Raw genomic sequence first — 24,551 nt, forward strand, 5'->3', positions numbered from 1 at the left:
CACCTAGACGAAAGACACAGATGGCCTGTTACCGGAACGTGGGATGCCGAGTGCATCATGAGGGTAGAAGAAGCATTATGGAAAAAGAAAGCTAGACAATCTCAGAAGGACGCCATAGAATTTTGGCGTAAGGAATCACGTAAGCGTGCTGACAAAGCACTCCGTAGAGAAGACAGACTTAAAGAATCAGATAAAGAGCGAGAAAACGAATTAGTTACTGAAGGGATCCGAGTAAAAACAGAACAAATAGACCGTGCCCGAAATAATCTTGTAAACGGTATGTATCTTGCAGCAGATGGCACATCTGAAACTGAATCAGAAATACCGAAAAACTTACCGACACCATTAGTTCCAACTAAAGTAATGCACAAGACTACTAAAGACATATTCCTGAATTCATATCTAGAGGATGTAGCACCAGCTTACACCAATCTGCCTGTTCGTGCCCTGCCTACTGACAGGGATGGGGGTGGCACTGCGCCCCCAGATACAGCTCCGCCGGTACCGCGACAGACCTCCCCTGTTCCGCCACCTCCGCCACTTCCCCCCCTCAAAACGGATCTACCGAAACCAGTATTACCTGATCCTACTAAACGACAAATTCAAGTCCAAATCCAGACTCCGCGAAGAGACAATGCCCAAGCCCAAGCCCAAGCATCCGCCGCAGGAGGTGCGACAGCGGGTCTACAGACCCCTCCACCGACACACAGATTGCCTTTAAAGGATACACAGAATCCTTTCCAGTCTCCCTATTCAGCCCGGCTTGACGCATTTAAAGATAGGATGTCATTTTGCAGATATGATCCAGTACCCGGAAAAGACGATTTAATGGTATTAGCATCACTGCGCTTAAGATCTGCCACCGATAACTTGCTATGCTGTGTAGGAATGCAGGAAGCTCTCGACAGACTATACAAATTCATACAGACAGGGAAAGACCCCGACAGTGTCAAAGCTGCCATGTATAAACAGAAAGTTGACATTCAAAAACAGATTTTACGATTCTTCATTAATTGTGTGATAAGAGAACGAGACAGGCCCGGGACAGATCAAAGTGAGTTAGACGCATTAAACAAGTGGGGCCAAAATATAGCAGACGGAAGACATGACAAGGGGACTTGCATAGCCACTATGTCCCAGAAAATTAGAAAGGCAGTATTAACTGCACATCAGGAAGAAACTGATAAAACTTCCTCCGAGGAGGAAGATGAAGATGAAACATCAGGAAAGTCTACAGATATAATAGCATATGTAGGTAGGGGAAACTACCTTAGGAAAGGTGTCCGTCCGGAGAGCAAGAGAGTTCTTTTCTCCGCTTTAACAAATCCGAATTCTTCTGAGCATCAGTTCCAGGAAACTGATAAAAGGCTTCGAGATCGAGTAGGGTACCATATACTCAATTCTATGGACGAACAGGAACTAGCCCGGTCAGCCGTATTGTGGGCTGAAAACGCAGACATATATAATGATGACACGTTAGTGCAGACATTCTTGAACCTTTCCCCGGAAGAGCAGAAAATAGCAGGTGTATACATGATTCAGCACCTCCTTATCAAGTTCAGAAATCATCATTCTGATCCAGGTCCCTTACACGAAACATTAGAAGCACTACTCATGGATAGATGGAGAGGTTTTAGTACCAAATTAATACAAATAATTCTAGAACAACGACGCAAGTATAACACCTTCCTAAGCTCCGAATATGTTCCAGCCCCGCCTCCAGAAAGAAAAACGTACCACATGCAATGCGGTGGTGGTATTGAAAGCCAGAATCCCTTACGAGAAGTACATCCAGTTATGGGTGCCGATAATAACCTGAAACGTGTGTATGTTCACACACCACTGACTAAGTTAGAACTATTAGAAATGAAGAAATTAGTTCCGTGCCATGATAAAGACCCTGCAGGTTTTCACAGAGAGCTTAAAGACATGTTACTGATGGGAGATTACACGTATGATGATATTATGAAAATGTTAAAAGTACTGTTGCCCACGGGCATTTACGAGAAATTAAAGGAAAAGGATTGGGAAGTGGGAGAGTCAAAGATAGCATGGGCGGAGATAGAAGACGAGGAAAAGAAACGAGTCCCAGGGTTAGGCCTTGGGGATCTGACTAAAGCATTACCAGGTTTAATAGTACAGGTTCTGCCAAGATTATTGACAACCAGAAAGGAAGATTGGGACGCAATCTCGTCCTGTAAACAGAAACAAGATGAAGATACTAGCGACTTTTATTCAAGATTCGAGAAATGTTTCATTATCAATAGTGGCCTAAAAACGAGTAGCGAGTCATATCCACACCTTTTTGTAACAAAATTAGTAGAGAACGCACTACCACTAGTTAAAAATAGAGTATACAAGGTTGAAAGTACTTGGCAGGCAAATACGCCATCACAGATGTTACAAATGTTACAATATCACCAGAACAGAATAAGGGAAGAACAAGATCAGGAACAGAAACGTATGAAAGACACGAAAATGAAAATGTTAGTAGCCCAGACCATTCCAGCCGAGGGTCATAGAAAAGGTGGGGCCCAGACAAATCATTCTGCCGCTCCCGTTAAAGGGACATGTAATTATTGCAAGCAGCCAGGTCATTACGTACATGAATGTCCAGTCCTGAAACATAACATCGAGACAGGTAAAACTAAAGAAAGACCGCGTCCGCCTAGACATGAACAGGGTCAACAACAGACCTCACAGAACGAACAGCCAATGCAGAATACCCAGCCTATGCATGATCAGTCCCATACAGTACAGACTGTAGCAGTACCACAGCCACAGCATGCTCAGACACAGCCCGCTGCCGCAACTAGACAAATCTCACAGCAGATGTACCAGTATGCCCAGTCGGCATATCCAGATTATCAGCGTTATACATGAAACAGCCTAGGGAGGGAAAGTGATTTGCCTCTTATTGAAATTCCTGTAGATCAAGAAGGTCCTTATGTACATAGTCACGTATTAGGAAAAGACAGAAAGTTTTTAATTGACACAGGGGCAAGTCGCACTACTATAAGTCATAATGAAGTTCCAGGGGCACCCCTCTCAGGCTCACAGAATGTTTCCCTTGGTTTTTCAGGACAGCCTATTGTAAATGAAGTATCAGAACCAGTACCACTAGCTGTGGGTCCATTATCTCGAGTTACAGATTTGTTACTTACAAAATCATGTCCCGAAAATCTGTTAGGAATTAAAACATTGAAGGCTCTAGGAGCTATAATTTGCTGTTCCCCGGAGGGAGTCAGACTCTTTCTACGGGATTTCAAGGGTCATTATGTTCTACGTGACTTTGATGTCAGATTGAAAAATGTACCAGATCACTTATGGGCAAAAGGCCCAGCAGATGTAGGTCGTATGCATATCACTCCATACCGTGTAACACTCAAGACAGGAGTTGTTCTACCCAGAATCAGACAATACAAGTTACCACCCGATGCTGTAGTGGCTTTACTGAAAATCATTGAAGAGCTTATTGCCCAAGGAGTGGTCGTAGAGACCGACTCCAATATCTGTAATTCACCCATCATTCCAATTCTTAAACGTACAGACCGTAATGCACCGCCAGTATACCGGCTGGTGATTGATCTTCGAGAACTGAACAAATGCATTGTACCACAGTATCCTGTGGTCCCCGATATCTCCTCCCTGTTGACTGCTATTGATTCAGAAGCAACGTTCTTTACTGTAATAGATCTCAAGAACGCTTTCTTCAGTGTACCTATTGATCCGGAGAGCCAATATCTCTTCGGATTCAGTTTAAATGGACGAAGTTTCAAATTTTCCCGCGCACCTCAAGGATTTACAGAAAGCCCCAGCATCTATAGTCAAGCACTGAAAAGACAACTAGATTGTATTCAAATGCCAGTTAATACCGCTTTACTACAGTACGTCGATGATCTGCTGATCACCGCACGAAGTGAGCCCGAATGTGAACAAGCATCACTGATAGTTTTGCATTTCCTGGCCGACAAGGGACACAAGGTGTCTCCTTCGAAGCTACAATTCTGTGTTCAGCAAGTTGTGTACTTGGGTCACTTGCTGTCCAAAGTGGGGAGACAGCTCACTCCTGATCGCATTCAGTTAATTGTAAACATGCCACGACCCCAGACGCAAAAGGAAGTACGGGCCTTCATAGGCCTCACCTCGTACTGCAGACAATGGATTCCCCAATATGCATTTCTAGCTAAACCACTCATCCAGTTAACGACACAGGAGGCAGCGACTTCGACTGTCCTCCCTTGGACTCAGGAACACACACAAGCCTTTGAGGAATTAAAGAAAGCTTTATGCCAAGCACCAGTTTTAGCGACACCATGTTACAGCAAACCGTTTACACTTTTTGTTACAGAACGTGATGGTACAGCGTTGTCTGTCCTCACTCAAGATCAAGCAGGTTCACATAAGCCTTGCGCTTATTTTTCAAGCACATTGGATTCAGTAGCACAGGCACTCCCTGCATGCTTAAAGTCAGTAGCAGCAACAGCATTAGCAATCAGACAAAGCGATTCAATTGTTTTAGGTCATCAGTTAACAGTACAAGTTCCACACTCTGTAGAGGTTCTGTTAAACAGAACTCAGACTCAACACTTAACTATAGCACGACTGACAGGTTACGAATTGACATTATTCCAGCCACACATAGAAATCAGACGCTGCAGTATCTTGAATCCAGCAACATTGTTACCTACAGTTATGACAGATCCAGCTCCACATGATTGTATAGAAATTATTAATGCAGTAACCAAGCCCAGACGAGATTTAACAGACGTTCCATTGACAAATCCAGACCTGACACTTTATGTGGATGGTTCATGCATGAGAACAAGTACAGGAGAGTTAGTGGCCGCGTATGCCGTGACCACTGAAACTGAAGTTAAAGAAACACATCGTATTGATACACTGTCTGCTCAAGCGGCAGAGCTCATCGCTCTGACCCGAGCCTGTATTCTAGCGAAGAACAGAAATGTTAACATATACACAGATTCCCGTTATGCGTTCGGAGTCGTACACGACTTCGGCATGCTCTGGCAGGAACGAGGTTTCCTGACCTCTCATGGTACAAAGATACAGCATGGTCCACTCATTCAAGCACTGTTAGAAGCAATACATCTGCCTTCAGCCATATCAATTATGAAGTGTAAAGCACATACTAAAGTCACAGATTCTGTTTCCCAGGGTAACGACCTGGCAGATCAGACAGCAAAACATACAGCACTGACTCACACTCAGACAACTGACACGATAAAGACAACAGATCCGACAAACTGCATGACAGTCAGGGATCCCACACTAGATGTTATTGACATTCAGACACATGCTACTGCAGACGAAATAAAGAAATGGATCGAACTAGGAGGGATCCAGACAGATCAAGGTTGGATGACGGGAAAATCTACATGGTTTCTCCCTGACTCTATGGTTCAAGTCATGATAAATACAGCACATAGTCCTGCCCACCTGGGAGAGAAAGCCATGTTAGACAGTTTGCAAAATCTCTGGTACAATAAACACTTACGAGCAGCCGCAAAACAGAAAGTGCGTACTTGCATGATCTGTTGTCAGTTCAATCCAGGTAAAAGCGTCCCTGTAGAGCAAGGTGGATTTCACCCTCCCGATCACCCTTTTGAAGTTCTCCAGATGGATTATATCCAGATGGACCGTTGTCGAGGATTCAAATATGTTCTCGTAGTTGTCTGTGCTCTGTCCCGCTGGACCGAAGCATACCCAGTCCCAGATTACACTGCTCCGACCACTGCCAAACAGTTGGTTCGTGAATTTTTCCCACGGTACGGCTTGCCTCGTGTCGTGTACTCAGATAACGGTCAGCCATTCTCGTCTGCCCTAATGAAAGAAGTTTCCTTGTTATTAGGATACCAGTGGAAGTTCCATTGTGTCCGACATCCAGAAGCTGCAGGCCTTGTTGAAAGGCATAATCAGACATTAAAGATTCGCCTTGCCAAAATATGTCAGGAAAAAGGGGTCGACTGGATAGTCGCCCTGCCGGTGGCACTATTCTATATGAGAATGGTCGCCCATTCAAGATCAGGGCTATCTCCGTACGAAGTGGTCTTTGGCAGACCACCGAATATGTGGGGGACGCCCATTCCTAAAAAGATAACCGATGTTGATTCTAATATGTTGACAGATTACCTTGCCTCCTTGATGTCTGCACTCCAATCATGTCGTTCACAGGTTGCCGCAGCCTTCCCTGACAACACCGATGTGAAGGAGCATGACGTCCGCCCCGGAGATGTTGTTTTAGTACGAAACTTCGACAGGAAAAGTCCGTTGGAGCCCCGCTGGAAATCTCCGAAGACCGTTCTACTAACGACAAGGACCGCAGTCAAGTTGGAAGGAAGAAAGGGGTGGGTTCACCTAAGCCATATCAAAACATTCCCAGGACTGAAACCGGAACAAGACACACCCACCCCCACCAGAGACTGTGATCCCAAAGACTTTTCCGAATCCAAACGAGAAAAAACTCCTCAAGAACAATACCGTATGAAGTTACGATCTAGCAAGTCAGACAGTTTAATTGTTTAAGTCCTCCCCTAGGTGAATCGGTTAAATAGTTTCTGACATGTATCCCCTAGATCGAGTTAGAGAGAGAGAAGAAAAGAAAAGAACATATTGCAAATCACTTCGTAGTCACTGCATAGTGACACTAATAATTATGTTTATTCTCAGTATATTAATCATTGTTGCTAGCATCTTGTTACCCATATATTATCCTATTTTCAAGCGTGAACAATCTGCTTACAATGTCTCTGCTGAACACACTTTTAGTGAGTTACCTCCTCATGAACTTTCTTACAGACTTGCGCTGCGCAACAATACATTCATTAGTATGTTACATCATTCTCATCAAACTAACAATGCTACAAATTGCTGGATATGTGGCCGACTCCCTCCCTACCAGAATTACAAGGGAGCGCTGCCTCTCTTTCCGTACCCGTTCACTCACAATGGCTCCTGCGGAGCATGGTTTAAGATAATTAATTCTTTAGATCCCGACATTGCTGTTTTCGATGGGGGTTGGGTTTGGGGAAACCTGAACTTGGTCCTACTAGACGTCTGTTACCCGGATAAGGAGGGACTGCCCATTAGAATAGGAACTGATCTAGAAAATGAAGTATATGGATTAGGTAATTACACAATTAGCCTTATGATTCTTACTGTCGAATCCGAAGCCACACCAGTTCTACCTATTATGTCAGTACTGCCAGTCACTGGTGAATTATGTATCAAGAAGAAAGGTTCAGTACACTTAGGTCATAGTAAATGCACTACTGTGGTCGAATTCAGTGATGATGGAAAATCATCTTTCAAAGCTATCAGTCATTCTTACTTTGTGTGTGGTCATACCGCATACATCCGTCTACCTCCAGATTGGGATGGTACCTGTTACATTGCATTCCTTTTGCCACCAGTTTTTCTAGCTCCCTCTGATTACCATAGAAATAGCAATCTAGTAAAGAATAGACCCAGAAGAGATGCCCCCCTTGTCGACTACACAGAAACGGCATGGGAACAGTACACTGACTTTAATAAAGGATTCTTTTTCTTTTTAGGTCCTGTCCAGAATAGTAAGTTAATACGCAGATTAACGAGAACACTTGAAGCCGTAGTAAATGAAACTACCTCCGCCTTAGGTAACTTAACAGAAGAGCAGTCCGCTATGCGGGTTGTTGTCCTTCAGAATCGTCTTGTAATTGACGTCATCTTGGCAGATAGAGGTGGAGCCTGTAAGGTCATCGGGTCAAGCTGCTGTGTTTTCATTCCACAAAATGCACCCTCTGTATATCAAGCTATCACCCGTCTTCATAAAATTGCAAATCAGATACATCAGAATCCAGGCACCTGGACTTGGTCCGGTTGGTTCTGGACAACGTTAACAGCTTGGGGATGGAAGATCCTATCCTTCCTAGGCATTGGCCTAGTCTTAGTATTCAGTTGCTGCCTGTGCCTACAGTGTGGGCCAGCGATTTGTGGACTATGTGCCACTTCTTGTATTGAACATTCCAGTTTCCACTCAAAACGTAACCGAAAGAAAGAAGAACAAATGATGTTACAAGAACAGACTGATCGATTCATGAGGATCGATATTTCATGAAGGGTCCGTAGGGAACAAGGAGGGAATGAGGAAAATTAAATTTTGGCCATGTTGTGTTCCCTAGCGCGTACCCCACCGACTCCATGTACCAGCTTAAAGTGCATGTAACTTCCCTCCTGTGCCAGCTATGAAGACGCAAATACATTTGCGTCCACCGTTAACTTGTCCTCTTTCAGATGCACCATGAATGGATTATATGGTCCGTTCCTAAGTATGCTATGCCAACGTCTTTTTATAGTACACTTTTCACTTTTTCCTGCTCTAGCCAGAGTAGGCCCTGAATTCCTGCCATCTGAACCTCTTTTGTGGCTCCTGACTCTGCCCAGGCTACCTCTGTACTCGTGAACTCTGTCCCACATTCAGCGCGGCCCCTCGCGCTCAGCTCAAGCCTGCTTTCTGCCAAGACTGACTATAACCTTCGAGTTATCTGTTCCGCTCTCCGAGAATACATTCCTGCCTACTAGATCCTGTAAACATCCTCTCCAGCTGCAGAGCCAAAAGGGCCGACCTGTCTTAATGCAAGTAATTCATAGCCTCCGTTGCCATGCTTCCAAGGAAGGCCCCGTGCCCCCACGCTCTACATGTAGACACTTAGGCGCTTATACACGCATCCACAGTTAGCATAGAATAGCTTCTGCCCTAGAGACCTTTCCGCCCAGATAGTATAGTTCCTAAACATCAGATATCAGATATGATAGAAGTACAAGTTGATCTGACATGCCAGACTTCTGTCTCTTTCCGTCAGTGTAAATGTCAAGACCCCTGCACCCCGTCAATCACACGTCATGCAGCTGCGCGCGCATCCAAGCTTCCGATTTCTGCTGACATTGCAACATTCTGTTAGCACCACCCCTTGGTGCCACCCACTTGCGTCACCTATCAGTGACGTTTCTAGCACACACCTCTAGTTCACGCCTAGTTTACGCCTCTTGATGATGTATTGGTACCACGTGTATACTGTTATCTTGTCTTCTCTCAGCTGTTACGCCTCTTACATTGAACATTATGATGTAAATCAAGTATATAAGCTATGTATTGTCAATAAACGAGAGCGCGCTCATCTATCCCTTCTGACACCCCTGTGGTGGTCAGAACATGATATCCTGATTCCTTTATGAGGAATAAAACCCTTAGAAACTCTAACACCACGGACTCTGTTTTCTTTCCTTCTGATTGAGTTATTATTGATTATTGCATAGAAATTAAGAGAGTAAATTAATTATTTACGTCAGGGTGGAGTGTCAAGGTAACTGTGCTTGTCAGCAGGACCCTCTCACCCATCCATGCATGGTCCTAAAGGTACTGTGCATAGACATTCGGCTCTTTACCTAAATAGCCACCAGCTCTGGCCTGGACTTTACAGTGGTAAGGGCACCCGCTAGACCAGGGCACCCACAGCAGGGTAGGGGTGACTGCAGCTTTACCAGTGACATTTCCAGAATAATAAAAGCTACAATGATGGTTCAAATTGTTCCAGATTCAAAATGACATCCTCTAGCATAGAAAGAATCTCCCACCATTTCTGTCCCCACCCTTAAATTCACCCTGTCAACTTTTAATCCTATATGTGATGCCAACATCGTCTTGTACGCTGATGACACCCAGCTGATCCTCTCCCTCAGCAAGGACCCGGACACCGCCAAATCCAACCTCCGCCAAGGAATGAAGGCCGTCGCAGACTGGATGAAGACCAGCCACCTGAAACTGAACTCAGACAAGACGGAGGTCCTCATCCTCTGCTCCACCCCCTCCACATGGGAGGACTCCTGGTGGCCGACTACGCTGGGAGCTCCCCTGGCACCCACCAACCACGCACGCAATCTGGGGTTCATCATGGACTCAACTCCCTCTATGACCCAGAAAGTCAACACTGTTTCCTCCTCCTGCTTCAACACCCTCCTCATGCTCCGCAAGATCTACAGATGGATCCCCACCGAAACCAAGAGAACGGTCACCCAGGCCCTCGTCAGCAGCAGGCTGGACTAAGGCAACGCCCTCTACGCAGGAACCACGGCTACACTCCAGAAGAGACTCCAACAAATTCAAAACGCCTCCGCACGCCTCATCCTTGGACTCCCCCGCCACATCCACATCACCATCCACCTAAGAGATCTACACTGGCTCCCGGTCAACAAGAGGGTCACCTCAAACTCCTCACCGACGCTCACAAAGCACTCCACAGCATACCTCAACGAACGACTGTCCTTCTCCACCCCAAACCGCCAGCTTCGCTTCGCTGACCTCGCCACTGTCCCATGCATACACTGAACGACCGCAAGCGTCAGATCTTTTTCCTACCTCACCGCTAAGACATGAAACACCCTCCCCGTCCACCTGCGTCAGACCCAGGACCTGCTGACCTTCAGGAGACTTCTCAAGACCTGGATGTTCGACCAGTAGCTGCCTCCTCCCCCCTCACCCACCACCCCTTTGAGACCCTCACGGGTATGTAGTGCGCCCTAGAAATGTAATGTTGTGATTGATTGAATCTCCTGCATATTCTGGGCACTATTATGGTAGAGGATCGCCGCTGGATCCTTTACCGCCTTGAATGTTGAAAAAGGTTAGCACCTCTTTAAACCCAGTTCTGGTTAATCTGCTGAACACCTCGATGTCAAATGGAGCGGTGCCTCTAGCTTGGAAAAATGCCATGGTAGTTCCCCTGCTAAAAAATACAAACTTGAAGGGATCAACGTTTTACAAACTAATGCCTGATTTTGCTTAAAAAAATACAACAATCGCAGATTGTCAGAACATTTAGAATCTCATAACAAGCACCAAACAGCTCAATCAGTCTACCGCCCTTGTCACAGCATGGAATCTGCTTCTAGGAGTGACCGAGAACCTCAGATCGATTCTGGACAGCGGGGGGTCTGCAGCAGTTCTCCTTCTTGGCTGGAATTCTGTGTTTGACACCGTCTTCCACCCAATGCTCGTTCAGAGATTAACGCAAAGCGGCATCCAGGATACGGCTTTACAATGGCTTTGCTACTTCTTATGCGATCGCTAATTTAATGTTGTCTCAAAACTTTATGAGTTCACTGTGCCACAGCTGCCAAACAGTGTCCCACAGGCCTCCTCCTTGAACCCCAGGTTAATGTTTAGGTCTACCCTCCGGCTGACTTTGTTCTCTTATGCTGACGACACAGATTATCGTGTTGCTAAATTCAAAGGGTGAACCCAGGTCACCCAACCTCATCTCGTGCCTGGCCGAAGTCTGCGGGCCGGATAGGAAAAATCTGTTTAAAACTAAATGGTAATAAGACAGAGGTTCTACTGGTTGTCAATCAGCCTAATTTGTTGGGCCTGCACTGGTGGTCGGAAGAACTTGGACCCCTCCCCATTCCTTATCAAGTGGTTAAAGATCTGGATAAAAATCTGACCATGGACTTTCAAATAAATAAAGAAGGTGGCTGTCGGTTGCTTCGGCCTACTCAGATGTATGAGAAAAGTCTCATGGCGACTATCCCCTTCCATTCAAAGGATGACTGTGCAGGCCTCGATTAATTCCAGATTAGAGTATGGTAATGTTCTTTACTTAGGGGCTGCTAAATCCTCTGTGAAAAGGCCGAAGACATTTCAGAATGGCACAGCTCGTCTGCTATGCCACATCCTGAAGTATGTCTTGGTTACTTCTAATCTTCAGAATCTTCATTGACTAACCATTGGTAAGTGTATTAAGCTCAAAACTTTTATATGCATAAAGTCATGACTCAGTCTGGACCTATATATCTAAGGATACTTGTCCATCCTGTTGTCTCGAACCATACTAAATGTTTGGGTATCAGACTCGAGCTGTGATTCCCCAAGTCAAACTAACTAGACAAGGGGGAGCTCAATTGTTTTTGTGAAACCCTTTTCCACTGAAGTTTCTGAAAACCTGGCTATTCTAAACTCCCATCTTTGCTTCCAGCTATTATGATAGCGCTGGGAATCCCTGTGGGGCAGCTATGCGCTTTACAATTCAGACTAACATAACATTTCTTCAAGCCCTTGGTGAGACCTGCTGCAGTGTGTAGGATGCAATTGAGGGAAACCAGTGGGGACTCTGAGGCAGAGGAGCAGGGTTCGGCCTCAATTGTGACGTAAGAGTATGAGAGCTTGAACAGGTGTTATGAAGTTGTGTTCCAGGAAGAATCGTTTCACTTTCTTCAGTAGGGAGAGTTTCAACCAGAATGTCTAGATTCTTGCCGACGTGCTCCCTGCGGGTGGGGTTGGTCTCCGAGTGATTGTCACTCAGTGAGAGATGGAGTTTGAGTCCAAATCAATAGTGAAACGGTCACGTACCTCTACAGTGGGAGGGTGTGCTCTAAAAACACTCTGTTCTGCACAAATGCTTAATTACACTGTGGAGAGAAATTATTTCCCAACTGTGTTCCCTCTTTTGTTTTCCGCGAGACACTGATTGTTTAACTTCTGCGGTTCCAAAGACCGCTAAACAGGCCTCTGCCACAAGTGCTCGGTTTACAGAGAACCTCTGTATTCAAACTGCTAAAAATGTCACTCTGAGAAGTAAAACATCTGTGCAGTTGTGTAGAACAGGAGTGGTGGGTTGGAGAGGAGAAAATATTTTCCCATTTACACCTAAAACACACCATGATCAGAGTACAAGTTTCCTGTCTAAACTGCAGGACATGTTCCCAATGTACATACTGCATTAAAAAAGAGTTCAGTCGCTCTGGATAGAAAGTGTTATTAAAAATAATTCTCTGCGTATAAGGAATCAGCGCTGGAAAGATCAGTGATGAAGGTCGTTGTTGAGTACCTGTAACCATTTTACTACTTTGGAAATATAGAAAAAACTACTTTGACATCAGTTCAATGTTTAACAAAAGACAGAACAATATGTCTATTGCTGGAGCTCCTTTAGCCCTTACCGCTTGTTCTGCCCAGGCCAGCATCTGGAACTATGAATGAAAGCCAAGCCGGGGCGCGAGCGGGGACGGTGGGTCACCCTGGGACATTTGTGGGTCACATCTACCTCTGAAAAATTCTTGTAGCACATTTTCCATTTCATATTGTGCAACAGGAAAAGAACACTGAGGCCACAGTCAGAAAGTGCTGGTAGGGCTTATACACAGCTGAGTGGGGCACACTTTACTGCCCTTTTAAATTCATGGGATTGTAAGAGAAAAAACATGGATCACAATGAAGTAAAATCTGGGAGGGGGAGTTAAGAACTGTATTATTACTGGGTAATAGATTATCACCAATCACTGGATGTTCTCGCATTTGAAATGCCCGGCTTGGCCACCATATAGAGACAACAGGCTTGAACAAAATAAGATAAGACTTCTCTATATATTGCACAATAGAATTCCTTTGTCTCTGCTTAAACACAGAAGACAAATGCAAAAAGAACAATTGATGGACAGAATGCTGAACAATGTCAAACATTCCCCCAGGACAGAGATCTGGGCCAAAATTCATCAGTGTTTTTGCACTTTTATTCCTGGACTGCACCAATTGCTACCTCCTATATTATTGATTATGTTGGCTGCTCACTAGTGTCACTTTTGTTTCCATGTAATTTACTGTTTGCATCTGTTCTTTTCACACGTGTACCACCTTAGTTCATCCTCCCATGCCCACCTAAACCGCCACCCCAACATGGATCTCATCGGCAAACACACATATAAAATAAACTATCTATCCACACTCACCAAAAAAGCTGCTAAACGCTTTAAACACAACTTCCTGGGGTCCCACCCTGAAACCCCCTTTGCCGACACCTACTTCTCACCGGTCAATGGATCCCTGAACACCGATATCATCTTCCACGCCACACGCAGAGCTCAATGGAGAAAAGCGTTCCTCACCTTACTCACCGTCTCCACCACCAGGAAATCCGCTCAGGGCCTAACACTCTCCATCACTCCATCCCAACTCTTCCCAGGTAGAGCCACCATCACCATTTACAATAATGGGATGGTCCTATCTCAATCCACAGACAGGAACCTGGAACTACTAGACAACCTGTTGCCCACTTTCATAGAGCACCTCTCCAATCAGCGGACCGACACTCATATTGCCCCCAGTCCTACCACCTCTGACTTCACAGCTCCAGCCACCCACAACCTAGCTCAGCACCAGGTAGCTACTATACACTCATCAATCAGAGACACACCTACCACCCCTGACTTCCCAGCTCCCACCCACAACCCTTCTATCCCAGTTCAGCACCAGGCAGGGATCATTCATGCTTCAAACACAGACACAGATCTTTCCCACTCCTACACCACTCGCACCCCCACCCCCCTACCGGCCCTCTGACCTCCACGCATTCCATTAACACTCCTCTCTCCCATGACATCACAGCTCTCACCGACAACACATCTAACCCAGTTCTGCACCAGGACGACACGCACAACGACAAATCCCACCCTTTATCCCCCCCCCATTCTCAGTCCCCACTTCCCCCTAACTAACTACGCAGAACACACCTCCTCTCTTAATTTAACTCCCCCTCCCCACAACAGGACCATCTCCAATCCCATTTCCCCACCCACTCTCAGCCCCATTACCCTTCCTGCACCCTCATCTCCACTAACATACACCCATCCTCCACCTTGATCTCTCCGCCTACCACCAATGCCCTCACTCATACCACCAACCTCCTCCCTACCTCATCCACACCTCTTCCGCCCAAACCATCTCTCCTCCCTTACACCATCTCGCACACTAACACAACGGACCCCTGCATCAACATCAGCCAACTCCCCCACCTGCACGCCAATTCCCTGGTCAGTCATTCACCTTTAACTTCCATCCCCACCCCCAACACCTACCCTACGTTGGACAAGATTATGGCCACCCTCATCCAGATCAAAGGAGACATACACATCCTCAAAGAACTACTCTCCACACACACCATACACCCCTCACCCACCTCCACCACCCCTCCCAACATGTCCCCTTCCCTTCCGGTTGACTCTCTCACTCAACACTCCCCACACCGGTCGTCAATCCCTGCTCGTAATCGCAACTACCGCCCTCGTCGCCCTTGCAACCCCTCACCCACCTCCACCTCCCCTCCCAACATGTCCCCTTCCCTTCCGGTTGACTCTCTCACTCAACACTCCCCACACCGGTCGTCAATCCCTGCTCGTAATCGCAACTACCGCCCTCGTCGCCCTTGCAACCCCTCACCCACCTCCACCTCCCCTCCCAACATGTCCCCCACCCTTTCGGATGACTCGCTCACCCAACACTCCCCACACTGGACTTCAATCCCCGTTAGCAATCGCAACAACCGCCCTCGTCGCCCCTGCAACCATCTTTCGGACCTCGACACACTCATTCTCCTCCGCTCATACGATCCAGCCCCCCAAAATCACACATCCACCACACACCTCACCATTCCCACGATACACCCAAATCCCCTTAGACCCCCCCACACTAAACAGCAGAACCTCCGTCCCCAATAACCTTAGAAAAGTCCCTCTCTCTCTAGAACCTTCTACCGCCCTCAACACACCCCGTCTCAAATGCACTCTCCTCAACTGCAGATCGGCCTCGAAACACTCCGCCGCCATCGCTGATCTCCTCTTAACGCTGGACCGTGACCTAATCATTCTGACTGAAACCTGGCTAACTGAATCCTCGTCACCTATAATGGACATTCTGGTTCCACCCAACTACCACATCATTAGACTTGACAGGTCAGGCAAAATAGGTGGTGGAATCGCATGCATCTACAGGAACAACCTCTCCGTTATGAAAGGCAAGTCCACCTCCCTATCATCCTGTGAATACATCTGCCTCGACATTATTAGTGAGGGCAAACCGATATGCTCTCTACACAACATTTACCACCCACCCAGAGACAACCTCACCTTTTCCCAACAAATCATGGATTTGATTTCAACCAATTCCAGACGGCAGCTCACCCAAATATACCTTGGCGACTTCAACCTCCACTGGAAAGATCGCAATGACGCAGTGGTAAATAGTCTTAAAAGTTTCCTCAATGCCCTTGACCTCACCCAAATATGCAACAACCCGACCCACGAGAAAGGCTCTATCCTCGACCTTATCATCTCCAAAGAGGACTCTATCCAACTCGAGTCCATCCAACCCTGTGAGTGGTCAGATCATCATATTGTCACATTCTTCATCAATGAAAAAGTGAAATCTAACCCAGTTCAATCCTCCAAGTCCAAAGTCTGGAAAAGAGACCTGAAAAAACTCAACCCAAGCTCTCTGCCTCCTAACAGCTGCAATCTCCTACTCCCACCGACCGGCGCTAAGGACGTTCAATCCCTGACTGACCACTACCTCAACGTTATGACCTCAATAATCAATGAGGCTGCACCTATGCAGCTAAAAAGAGTCTCTACTAAAATCTCCAATCCATGGTACAACGGAAGTCTTAATGAGGATAGACGAGACATGCGAATGGCGGAATGCACCTGGAGATCAGTTCCCTCTGCAATGCACCTAAAAACGCTGAAGAAAAAGAGAAACGCCTATTTCAGGAAAATAAAACGCTCAAAACTAGACTTCTTCAGCCTCCAGCTCGACCAAGCAAAAAACCGTCCGAGAAAACTGTTTGAGCTAATCAGAACACAATCCAAGGAACAACCCCAACCACTCAGCACAGCGCGCGAAGCTCCCTCCTGTGAAGACTTCTCCGCTTTCTTTATCCAAAAAACTGACAACATAAAGAGCGATCTCCTCATTGACGCAAGCCTCTACTCCAAACCCCACTGCATAGCACCCACTGAACCAAAAAACAATGCTACATGGTCAACCTTTGGCACCTACTCTGAAGAAGAAATTGGCAAACTGCTCAGCACTCTGAAACCATCCAATCACCTCACAGACCCCCTTCCTGCCAACGCTGTAAAAGACTTTACCCCTTTGCTTCTCCCACTCTGGACTAAAATTATCAACAGCTCACTTCAACAAGGAACCATACCTGACTCCCTCAAAGTTGGACAAGTCACACCTATACTAAAGAAACCTACAGCTGACCCCTCTGATCTGAACAATTACCGTCCCATTACTAATATCCCCACTCTCGCCAAACTTCTGGAAAAATGGGCACAATTACAATTGACTAAACACATTGAACAGTTTGATCTCCTCAACCCTCATCAATCAGGCTTCCGAGCAGGACACAGTACAGAAATTGCTATGACTCACATAATTGACGACGCACTTCAAATGCTAGACCAAAACGACACCTGCCTCCTCATCCTTCTTGATCTCTCTTCAGCATTCGACACCGTTAAACATGAGAATTTACTCGAACTACTAAACACAAGAATGGGTTTATCTGGAACTGTTCTCAAGTGGTTCACTTCCTTTCTACACAACAGGTCGCAGAAATTTAAGAGCAACAACCTGTTGTCCTCGCCAATACCTGTAACGCTGGGCGTCCCCCAAGGATCCTCCCTATCCCCAACTCTGTTCAACCTAGTTAAGGAACCTCTCACCACCTTGCTACAGGCATCCAATGTACACTTTCACATGTACGCCGATGACACCCAACTTTATCTCAAATTACAATCCCCCAAAGACATTTTGCTCCTAAACTCAACGATCAGAAGCACCCAATCCTGGCTGGCCGATAACCATCTCAAACTCAACGCTCTGAAAACAGAGTTCCTTTTGATCTCACCTCCAGCGAAGATCTCTTCCACTCAAATTTGGCTTAAACACCTAACAGCACTCAATGTCCAACCCACCATCGTGGACTCCGCAAAATCTTTAGGCATAACCCTCGACACCAATCTCAACATGCAGCAACATATCAGCAAGGCAACAAAGGGAGCAAACTTCCAAAACAATACCCTGAGGAAACTTAAACCTTTCCTCCCAGCCAAAGACTTCCAAACCGCAGTACAAGCACTAGTCATCCCTCGAATTGAATATGGCAGCGTCGCCCTCTGCGGACTCCCCCTAACTACTACTGCACCCCTAAGAGCTTCTCTAAACCCTGCAGCGAGACTGATCACTGGGTCAAAAAAGCACTCTCATATTTCTCCTGACTTGAAATCCCTGAACTGGCTGCCTTTTGAAGCCTGAATACATGTGAAAATCGCCTGCATGACACACAAGGCGGTATACCTGAATTCTCCCGGCTACCTCGCTCAGAAGCTGACAATCTCTGGCGGTGCTAGAAACACTAGAGGCACAAACAATCTTTTGCTGAAACCTAGTAGATTCCGGAAGGAAAAAACCTATAAACGCTCCTTCTCAGGAATGGCACCCAGGATCTGGAACTCACTCCCTCCCGAAACTAGGCTCATCTCTTCCACTACACTCTTTAAGAAAGAAGTAAAAGCTATCCTCATGGCAAAATACACCTGAACCATTACTTCGGACTCTTTTAAAGACTCTGCACCGATCTGTACTACATGTTTGACCCAGTTGTTTATTTGTATTACCTGTATTATTGATTTACATGATCCTGATTTATCTGTTTGACTATGCTCCCTCATGTACCCCTTCTGTGTAAAGCGCTCTGATATCTGCAAAGATTTTGTCCGCGCTATATAAGACTTTCAAATAAATAAATAAATAAATCCCAATTTAAACCCAGTCATATGCAGATCAGTCTTGACCCTGCGCCCCATGGGAACAGTCCAGCCTGAAGTGCAAGGCCAGGTCCTCCCTGTACCAGAAACAAGCATCCTGGGACCGGTTTCAAGGTATCACCCCTCATCAGCCAGGCTAGCTTGAATCCAGTGGCATAGAGAGCACTGGACCCACGTCTGGGCATACCAACCCCACTCGGGGTGAGAAATGCAAAAAGAACAATTGATGGACAAAATGCAGAAAAATGTCAAACATTCACCCCAGTACAGAGATCTGGGCCTAAACCCATCGTGTTTACTCCTCATGCCAGACACAGAAGAGAGGCATTGACTACTATGACTTAACTGTATTTGTCAATGTATGTCGTACTTCTGTAGCGCATACCTAGTCAAAAGTTAGCGTAGTGCTGTATATAGTCCAAGTAGCCTAAAGTCAACGAATGGTGGGAGAAGCAGGTGGTTTGTGCATTGTGATGGACTGTTCTTCAACAGGTGAGTCTTTAACTCATGTTGTCACAGATCCTGGGTGTACAGATGGAAAATGTCTGTCGCTCTTTGTTCAACTCCATATGCCCATTCATTTTGTCCAGGTCTCGCTGCTCCAGTCCTGTGCTAATCCCACAGAGCTACAGGGGGTGAGGGCCCTTTCAAAAAACCCTGCTTGCCCTTGTGGAAATTCCCTTCTGCATCTGGAGAGCGCAGAAGGACCAGCACTAAAGCAAACTGTTGAAAACCAGTGTACCAGTTACAACTGGACATTACTCCTACTCGCCCCAGTGGGATGTCCCTTTGGTGGTTGCAGAGTTCAACGGATCCTGTGGACAGAGGAAGCAGTTGCTCAGACAGACAGCTAGTGGAACTGATTGTGCTAGACATTACTCTGTGGACCTGAACTGGTGTTGTGGAAAACATCTTGCAACTGAGAACTCAGCACTGGGGATTCCTTTTAACAGCATCTTCTGTTCTAAAGTTATTTTTCGCCTGAATGATCTCCTGGGTTCTTGTTGCTTCCTTTCACTGCCCAAAATAATTGCACAGTTGGCTCTCTGCGGCCATGTTGACAACCGGGCTATTTGATTACGTTGCGCACAGCTGTTTTTACCAACAGTCAACTGCAACTATACTTGTTAAGCCCTTTATCCCTTTTCTTCACTTTGTTGGTATATTACATTATCTTTTTAAGTAACTTAGTTACGACTGCAGGACATTTAAACACTTTGATGTCTTATTTGTATTTTATTGGTATGTCTAGTTGCTGGGTATGTCAACATCACACGAACTTTCCCTAAGGAATGTCTTGCTCTTTCTGCCAGCCTACCAAGGCAGAATCAGTGATTCATCACAGAAACCAATCCACTTTTGTGGGTGAGATTTTTTGATTTTTGTGGGAGATTGGTCACCGCTCACTTAAAGACTGTTGTATCTCTCCCTAAAATATTAACACCTTGGCCGCGGCTGGAATTCCGCACCGGTGCTGGACATTCCGATCGCGGGCGTTGTCATGGCGGCTCCCAGCCGTCATCAGCACACGCCCACCGTGACTCATGACGGCTGGGAGCCGTCATCAGCACCAAAAGGGTTAACAACACGGTGTCCCTATATATAAAAAGAAACTCTTCCATAAAGTTCTGGAAATCTTTGAGAAGCAGAACAGCAATGCACAAGCAAGCCTCTTGAGGGTTCAGGAGTTCTAGCAACAGAAGTTGATCATTGGGTAGAATTTGTGACAGTACTTATGCCTAAGAATTATTACACAATATTTATCACAGTTCGTATTGTCCTACTCTTAAACGTACAGTATTTTCATCTTTGTACTTAATGGCGGACGTATGATGCCTCATAAAAAGCACTGTCACAAGCAGGTAGACTACGGCCATGACAGTGTGCAGCCAAAGGAAGTTGCTTCTGTAAAAAGAGAAAAAAAGGTTTTTTCAATCAGTTTCAGTTCACAAACTTATTTTTAAAATCTGAGAAAATCAAACCATTCTTTAAAATCTCGATATATTTATGAAAATCTGAGAAAAATCAAATCAAAATCTTCATATTTTTTGACAGTGCAATCAAATAAAAATAACATTTAAGCAAACATCAGGTAAGAATGTATTAAACTACAGCAACCACAGAGCAGTAGAAAAGTGAGAAAAGAAAACGAGATAAAAATGATTATATGACATCTGACAGTACTAGAAGCAGAAAGTGCATCAGTGAGACACTTAACAGGGCAATAAAAAGACAGGCCCTATGTCTTCTTATAACGTGGTTGTTCACTTAACAGCAAAAATAGGGATCCCTGGTAGATTTTTATAGCTGAAAATTAATGAAAAACCCTGTAATAAAGGGATTTTTTCAAACTTACATAAAACCACCCCAGCTATTACCAGCTGTTAGGTGGAAATTTGTTACTGAAACTTTTCTTTACATTCAGTGGTTTGCCTGGTTGTACTTTGGGCAAATGATATAATTCTTATAACTATTTAGTGGTCCACAAAGACAATTTTGCTCCTGGTTCAACATGCTTCAGGAGGCGCTCAGCTTAGTCAAGAATAATGAGTCAGGGTCACACTGAGCTGGTTGTGTCAGCGCCAAGAGATAGTTCCAAAATCTGGCTACATATATCAAGAAATAAAACTTAAGGGGATGGAAAATAGACAAACTGAAAAGGAAGCCCAGCAACAACAAGAGGAAGCACCAAAGCCAGTACTCAAGTGACAGGGTCAAAAGCAAGCAAGCTCAAAGAACTCTACAGGAAGCCCAGCAACAACAAGAGGCAGGACCAAAGCCAGTACTCAAGTGACAGGGTCATAAGCAAGCAAGCTCAAAGAACTCAACAGGGAGCCCAGCAACAACAAGAGGAAGCACCAAAGCCAGTACTCAAGTGACAGGGTCAAAAGCAAGCAAGCTCAAAGAACTCTACAGGAAGCCCAGCAACAACAAGAGGCAGGACCAAAGCCAGTACTCAAGTGACAGGGTCATAAGCAAGCAAGCTCAAAGAACTCAACAGGGAGCCCAGCAACAACAAGAGGAAGCACCAAAGCCAGTACTCAAGTGACAGGGTCAAAAGCAAGCAAGCTCAAAGAACTCTACAGGAAGCCCAGCAACAACAAGAGGCAGGACCAAAGCCAGTACTCAAGTGACAGGGTCAAAAGCAAGCAAGCTCAAAGAACTCAACAGGAAGACCAGCATCATAAAGAGGCGGGATCAAAGGCAATAATCAAGCAACACAGTCAAAAGCAAGCAAGCTCAAAGAAATAGCATCTGAGGCAAAGTAGAATTGGTCAGTAAATAGCAAAACTGAGAATCAAGTGTATAGTTAAAGCAGAAGTATGAATAAGATGTGCAACAGCAACACACAAACACATGACGCTTTGCACCATTATTGCAATACCGTATTATTTGTATAAAAGAGCCAGCAAGGACTTACTCTTTACTTAAATTTCCTATAGTTGTTCTTCCAAAGCTGTAGGCATCATTATCTAAAATGTAATAGTCAAAACACGTTATTAAAGGAGGCTTTTTGATTTGAAATTTTGTACAACAACAGACCCCTAAGCCATTTGGTAGATGCAGATTATCACTTATCCCTCTGTGAAACAGTCCCCTGTCCAGGCAGGAATCCAAGGAAGAAGTCACAATTTTGCTTTTAATGCCATGATAAAAGGTATAATAGGAATAAAAAGTACTAATCCTGTTACCATGCTCCCAACTTTCCACCTCTGTTCCATCCCCCATGCTTAACCTCAGCTATTGAACACAGGAGACCTAAGGCAAGCGTGGTTACTATATGTGGTTCAATTAAGGTATGGAAGGCTGAGTGGTAAACTGCCTAAGCCGGCAAGTTGGCTCCATGATGTATACGCTAACTGGCAACATCTGCGGTAAACTGGGCAAAGACAACTCACCCTTCTATCCTTCAGAGCATCATTAATGTGGGTGATAACAACAACTATTATTTACAATTTTTTGAAACAAAGGAAGTGCATTATGAAGCACGGTACAAGAACATGTAATTACAATGATTACATACATCTAATTAATAGTTACAGGTAAAGAAAGTGTCACTCCTTCACTACATGATGCATGTGCATTTCCACAACTTAAATCCTAGTGATGAAGTAACTAAATCTGTATCCGCAGAGCTTGTAACGGGAAGGGCTTCAGAGGACTCTCCAGCAAAACCTGGCAGTCATGTCATCAAACCCAGATGTGTGACTTGCAAAAGTTTGCAACTGTGCATCGAGGGCTGGTCTCTGCCAGCGAGTTAGGGTCAACACCAGCAGTGGTACACTTCCCATTAGCATGATACGCAAGCAATTCTGAGCATTAAAGGAAAATACCACTAAGCAAAAGGTGAGGTTTAATCCTGAAGAAGGCTACAGCAGAGTAACTTCTCCCCACCCTTTGTAATTATTTGAAGGACTGGCAGTGTCTGGTTTAATTAACACACTTATTTGTCTCGTATTGCAAACTAGTAGATGCCTGCTATGAACTCGGTGCTTATCCTGCTTGCTCCTGATGAAGTGCTCTCACTAGTAGATCGCTGGCGAAACACTTCCTTCATAGCAGTGGAGGGCCTTAGCTTTTCTTGATTCACTGGAAATTTCAAAGAGTAGAAAAATGTTGTATTTTCCCTATGTAAACAAATGTTTCTACTCAATGCACAATAACAGTTTAGGAAACTAATTTATGTCAAAGCAAACAAAAAAAGCTAGAAAGACTTGGAAAGACTAGTGAGGCATGAGACCGATTGCTGATGAAAAACTGGCCTCTCCAACATCTTAGTCAAGTAAGGCAGCTAGGAGACTAGCAATATAAGGGACGTGCGAGGGAAGGTGCAAGGAGCAGGAACACCACAGAGCAGGAGTAAGGTGAGGGACAAGCAACAGGGAAGGGGGACATAGTAAAAGTACTAGCAGGAGTGTGCAGCCAGTGGAAGGACATTGCCCACAGACAGGAAGCAGTACTTGGTCCATGCTTCATGGCAGGGACCAACACCTGAATTCTCAGGAGGAAGCAGGACGCGATGCAAGGAAATGAAAGGGACATGGTAGTGGTAAGTAATGGACGTGATCTAAGCCCAATATAAGCTTTTATTTTGTCTACAAAAGAATTTGCCGACAGCACATGTACTGTCTGAGACAAAACCTAAAATCAAATTGTGCGTTTGAATTCACACTGTCATGGTCTCCAAGGCCGAACGACATCTAACGTACTCTTTAGTGCATTTCATGTGATTCTCATAAGTAAAAGCCAAACCTCCAACGTATCTCTCAAGGTGGAGGGCAAATAACACAGAACACTTACGGGGGAATTAATTCCTTTAACATATCTGAAAAAAATCATGGTGATGCCATATTTCAGTAATGCAAAGGATATATAAATCACGCTCTTCCATTAAATTGCACATGGTTGTGGTAGTCAATACGTCAATACGGTTCAATACGGTCAATACGGTTCAATCATGGATGGATCAGATGAATCTGCTGAACAATAAACCTATCATTGTCGACAGCGCAAAATCCCTTGGTGTCATACTCGACAACAAACTCAATCTAATCCCCCACATCAACTCCATTGCAAAATCTGCACGATAGCAACTGCGCCTTCTTTGGGGAATTCGTCAATTTTTTCCTGCACAAGACCTTAAAACACTGGTGCAAACGCTGGTCCTCTCCAGACTGGACTACTGCAATTCTCTTCTTACTGGCCTCCCCAAATCCCACCTGTCCCCCCTCAAATCTGTCCTCCACTCTGCAGCCCGTTTCATTTGTGGGGAAAAAAGAAGTGACCACATCACACCATTGTTATCCACCCTTGGCTGGCTTCCAATCGAGGCTAGAGCTATCTACAAGACTGCCTGTATCACCCACAAAGCCTTGCACTCCTCTTCTCCT

At 45.3% G+C, this 24,551-nt stretch overlaps 2 protein-coding genes across 3 annotated transcripts in view; both read right to left on the bottom strand.

The window, feature by feature from the left end:
- Positions 1-24,551, bottom strand: part of LOC147706908 (mechanosensitive cation channel TMEM63A-like) — a 926,114-nt gene that overhangs the window by 699,668 nt on the left and 201,895 nt on the right. The window lies entirely within an intron of this gene.
- Positions 1-24,551, bottom strand: part of LOC147706910 (mechanosensitive cation channel TMEM63A-like) — a 403,911-nt gene that overhangs the window by 177,512 nt on the left and 201,848 nt on the right. For both annotated transcript variants that reach the window (XR_015296601.1, XM_086926170.1), the window contains exons 7-8: positions 22,082-22,133; positions 20,457-20,565 (exon numbers count right to left, since the gene is read on the bottom strand). Coding sequence is in view for 1 of the 2 variants with exons in the window: in XM_086926170.1 (XP_086782296.1) it covers positions 20,457-20,565; positions 22,082-22,133 (161 nt within the window). In the remaining variant the exon portion in view is untranslated. The remainder of the gene's footprint in view (positions 1-20,456; positions 20,566-22,081; positions 22,134-24,551) is intronic.

Source organism: Lissotriton vulgaris, chromosome 6 (genome assembly GCF_964263255.1).
Source record: "Lissotriton vulgaris chromosome 6, aLisVul1.2, whole genome shotgun sequence".
Lineage (NCBI taxonomy): Eukaryota > Metazoa > Chordata > Amphibia > Caudata > Salamandridae > Lissotriton > Lissotriton vulgaris.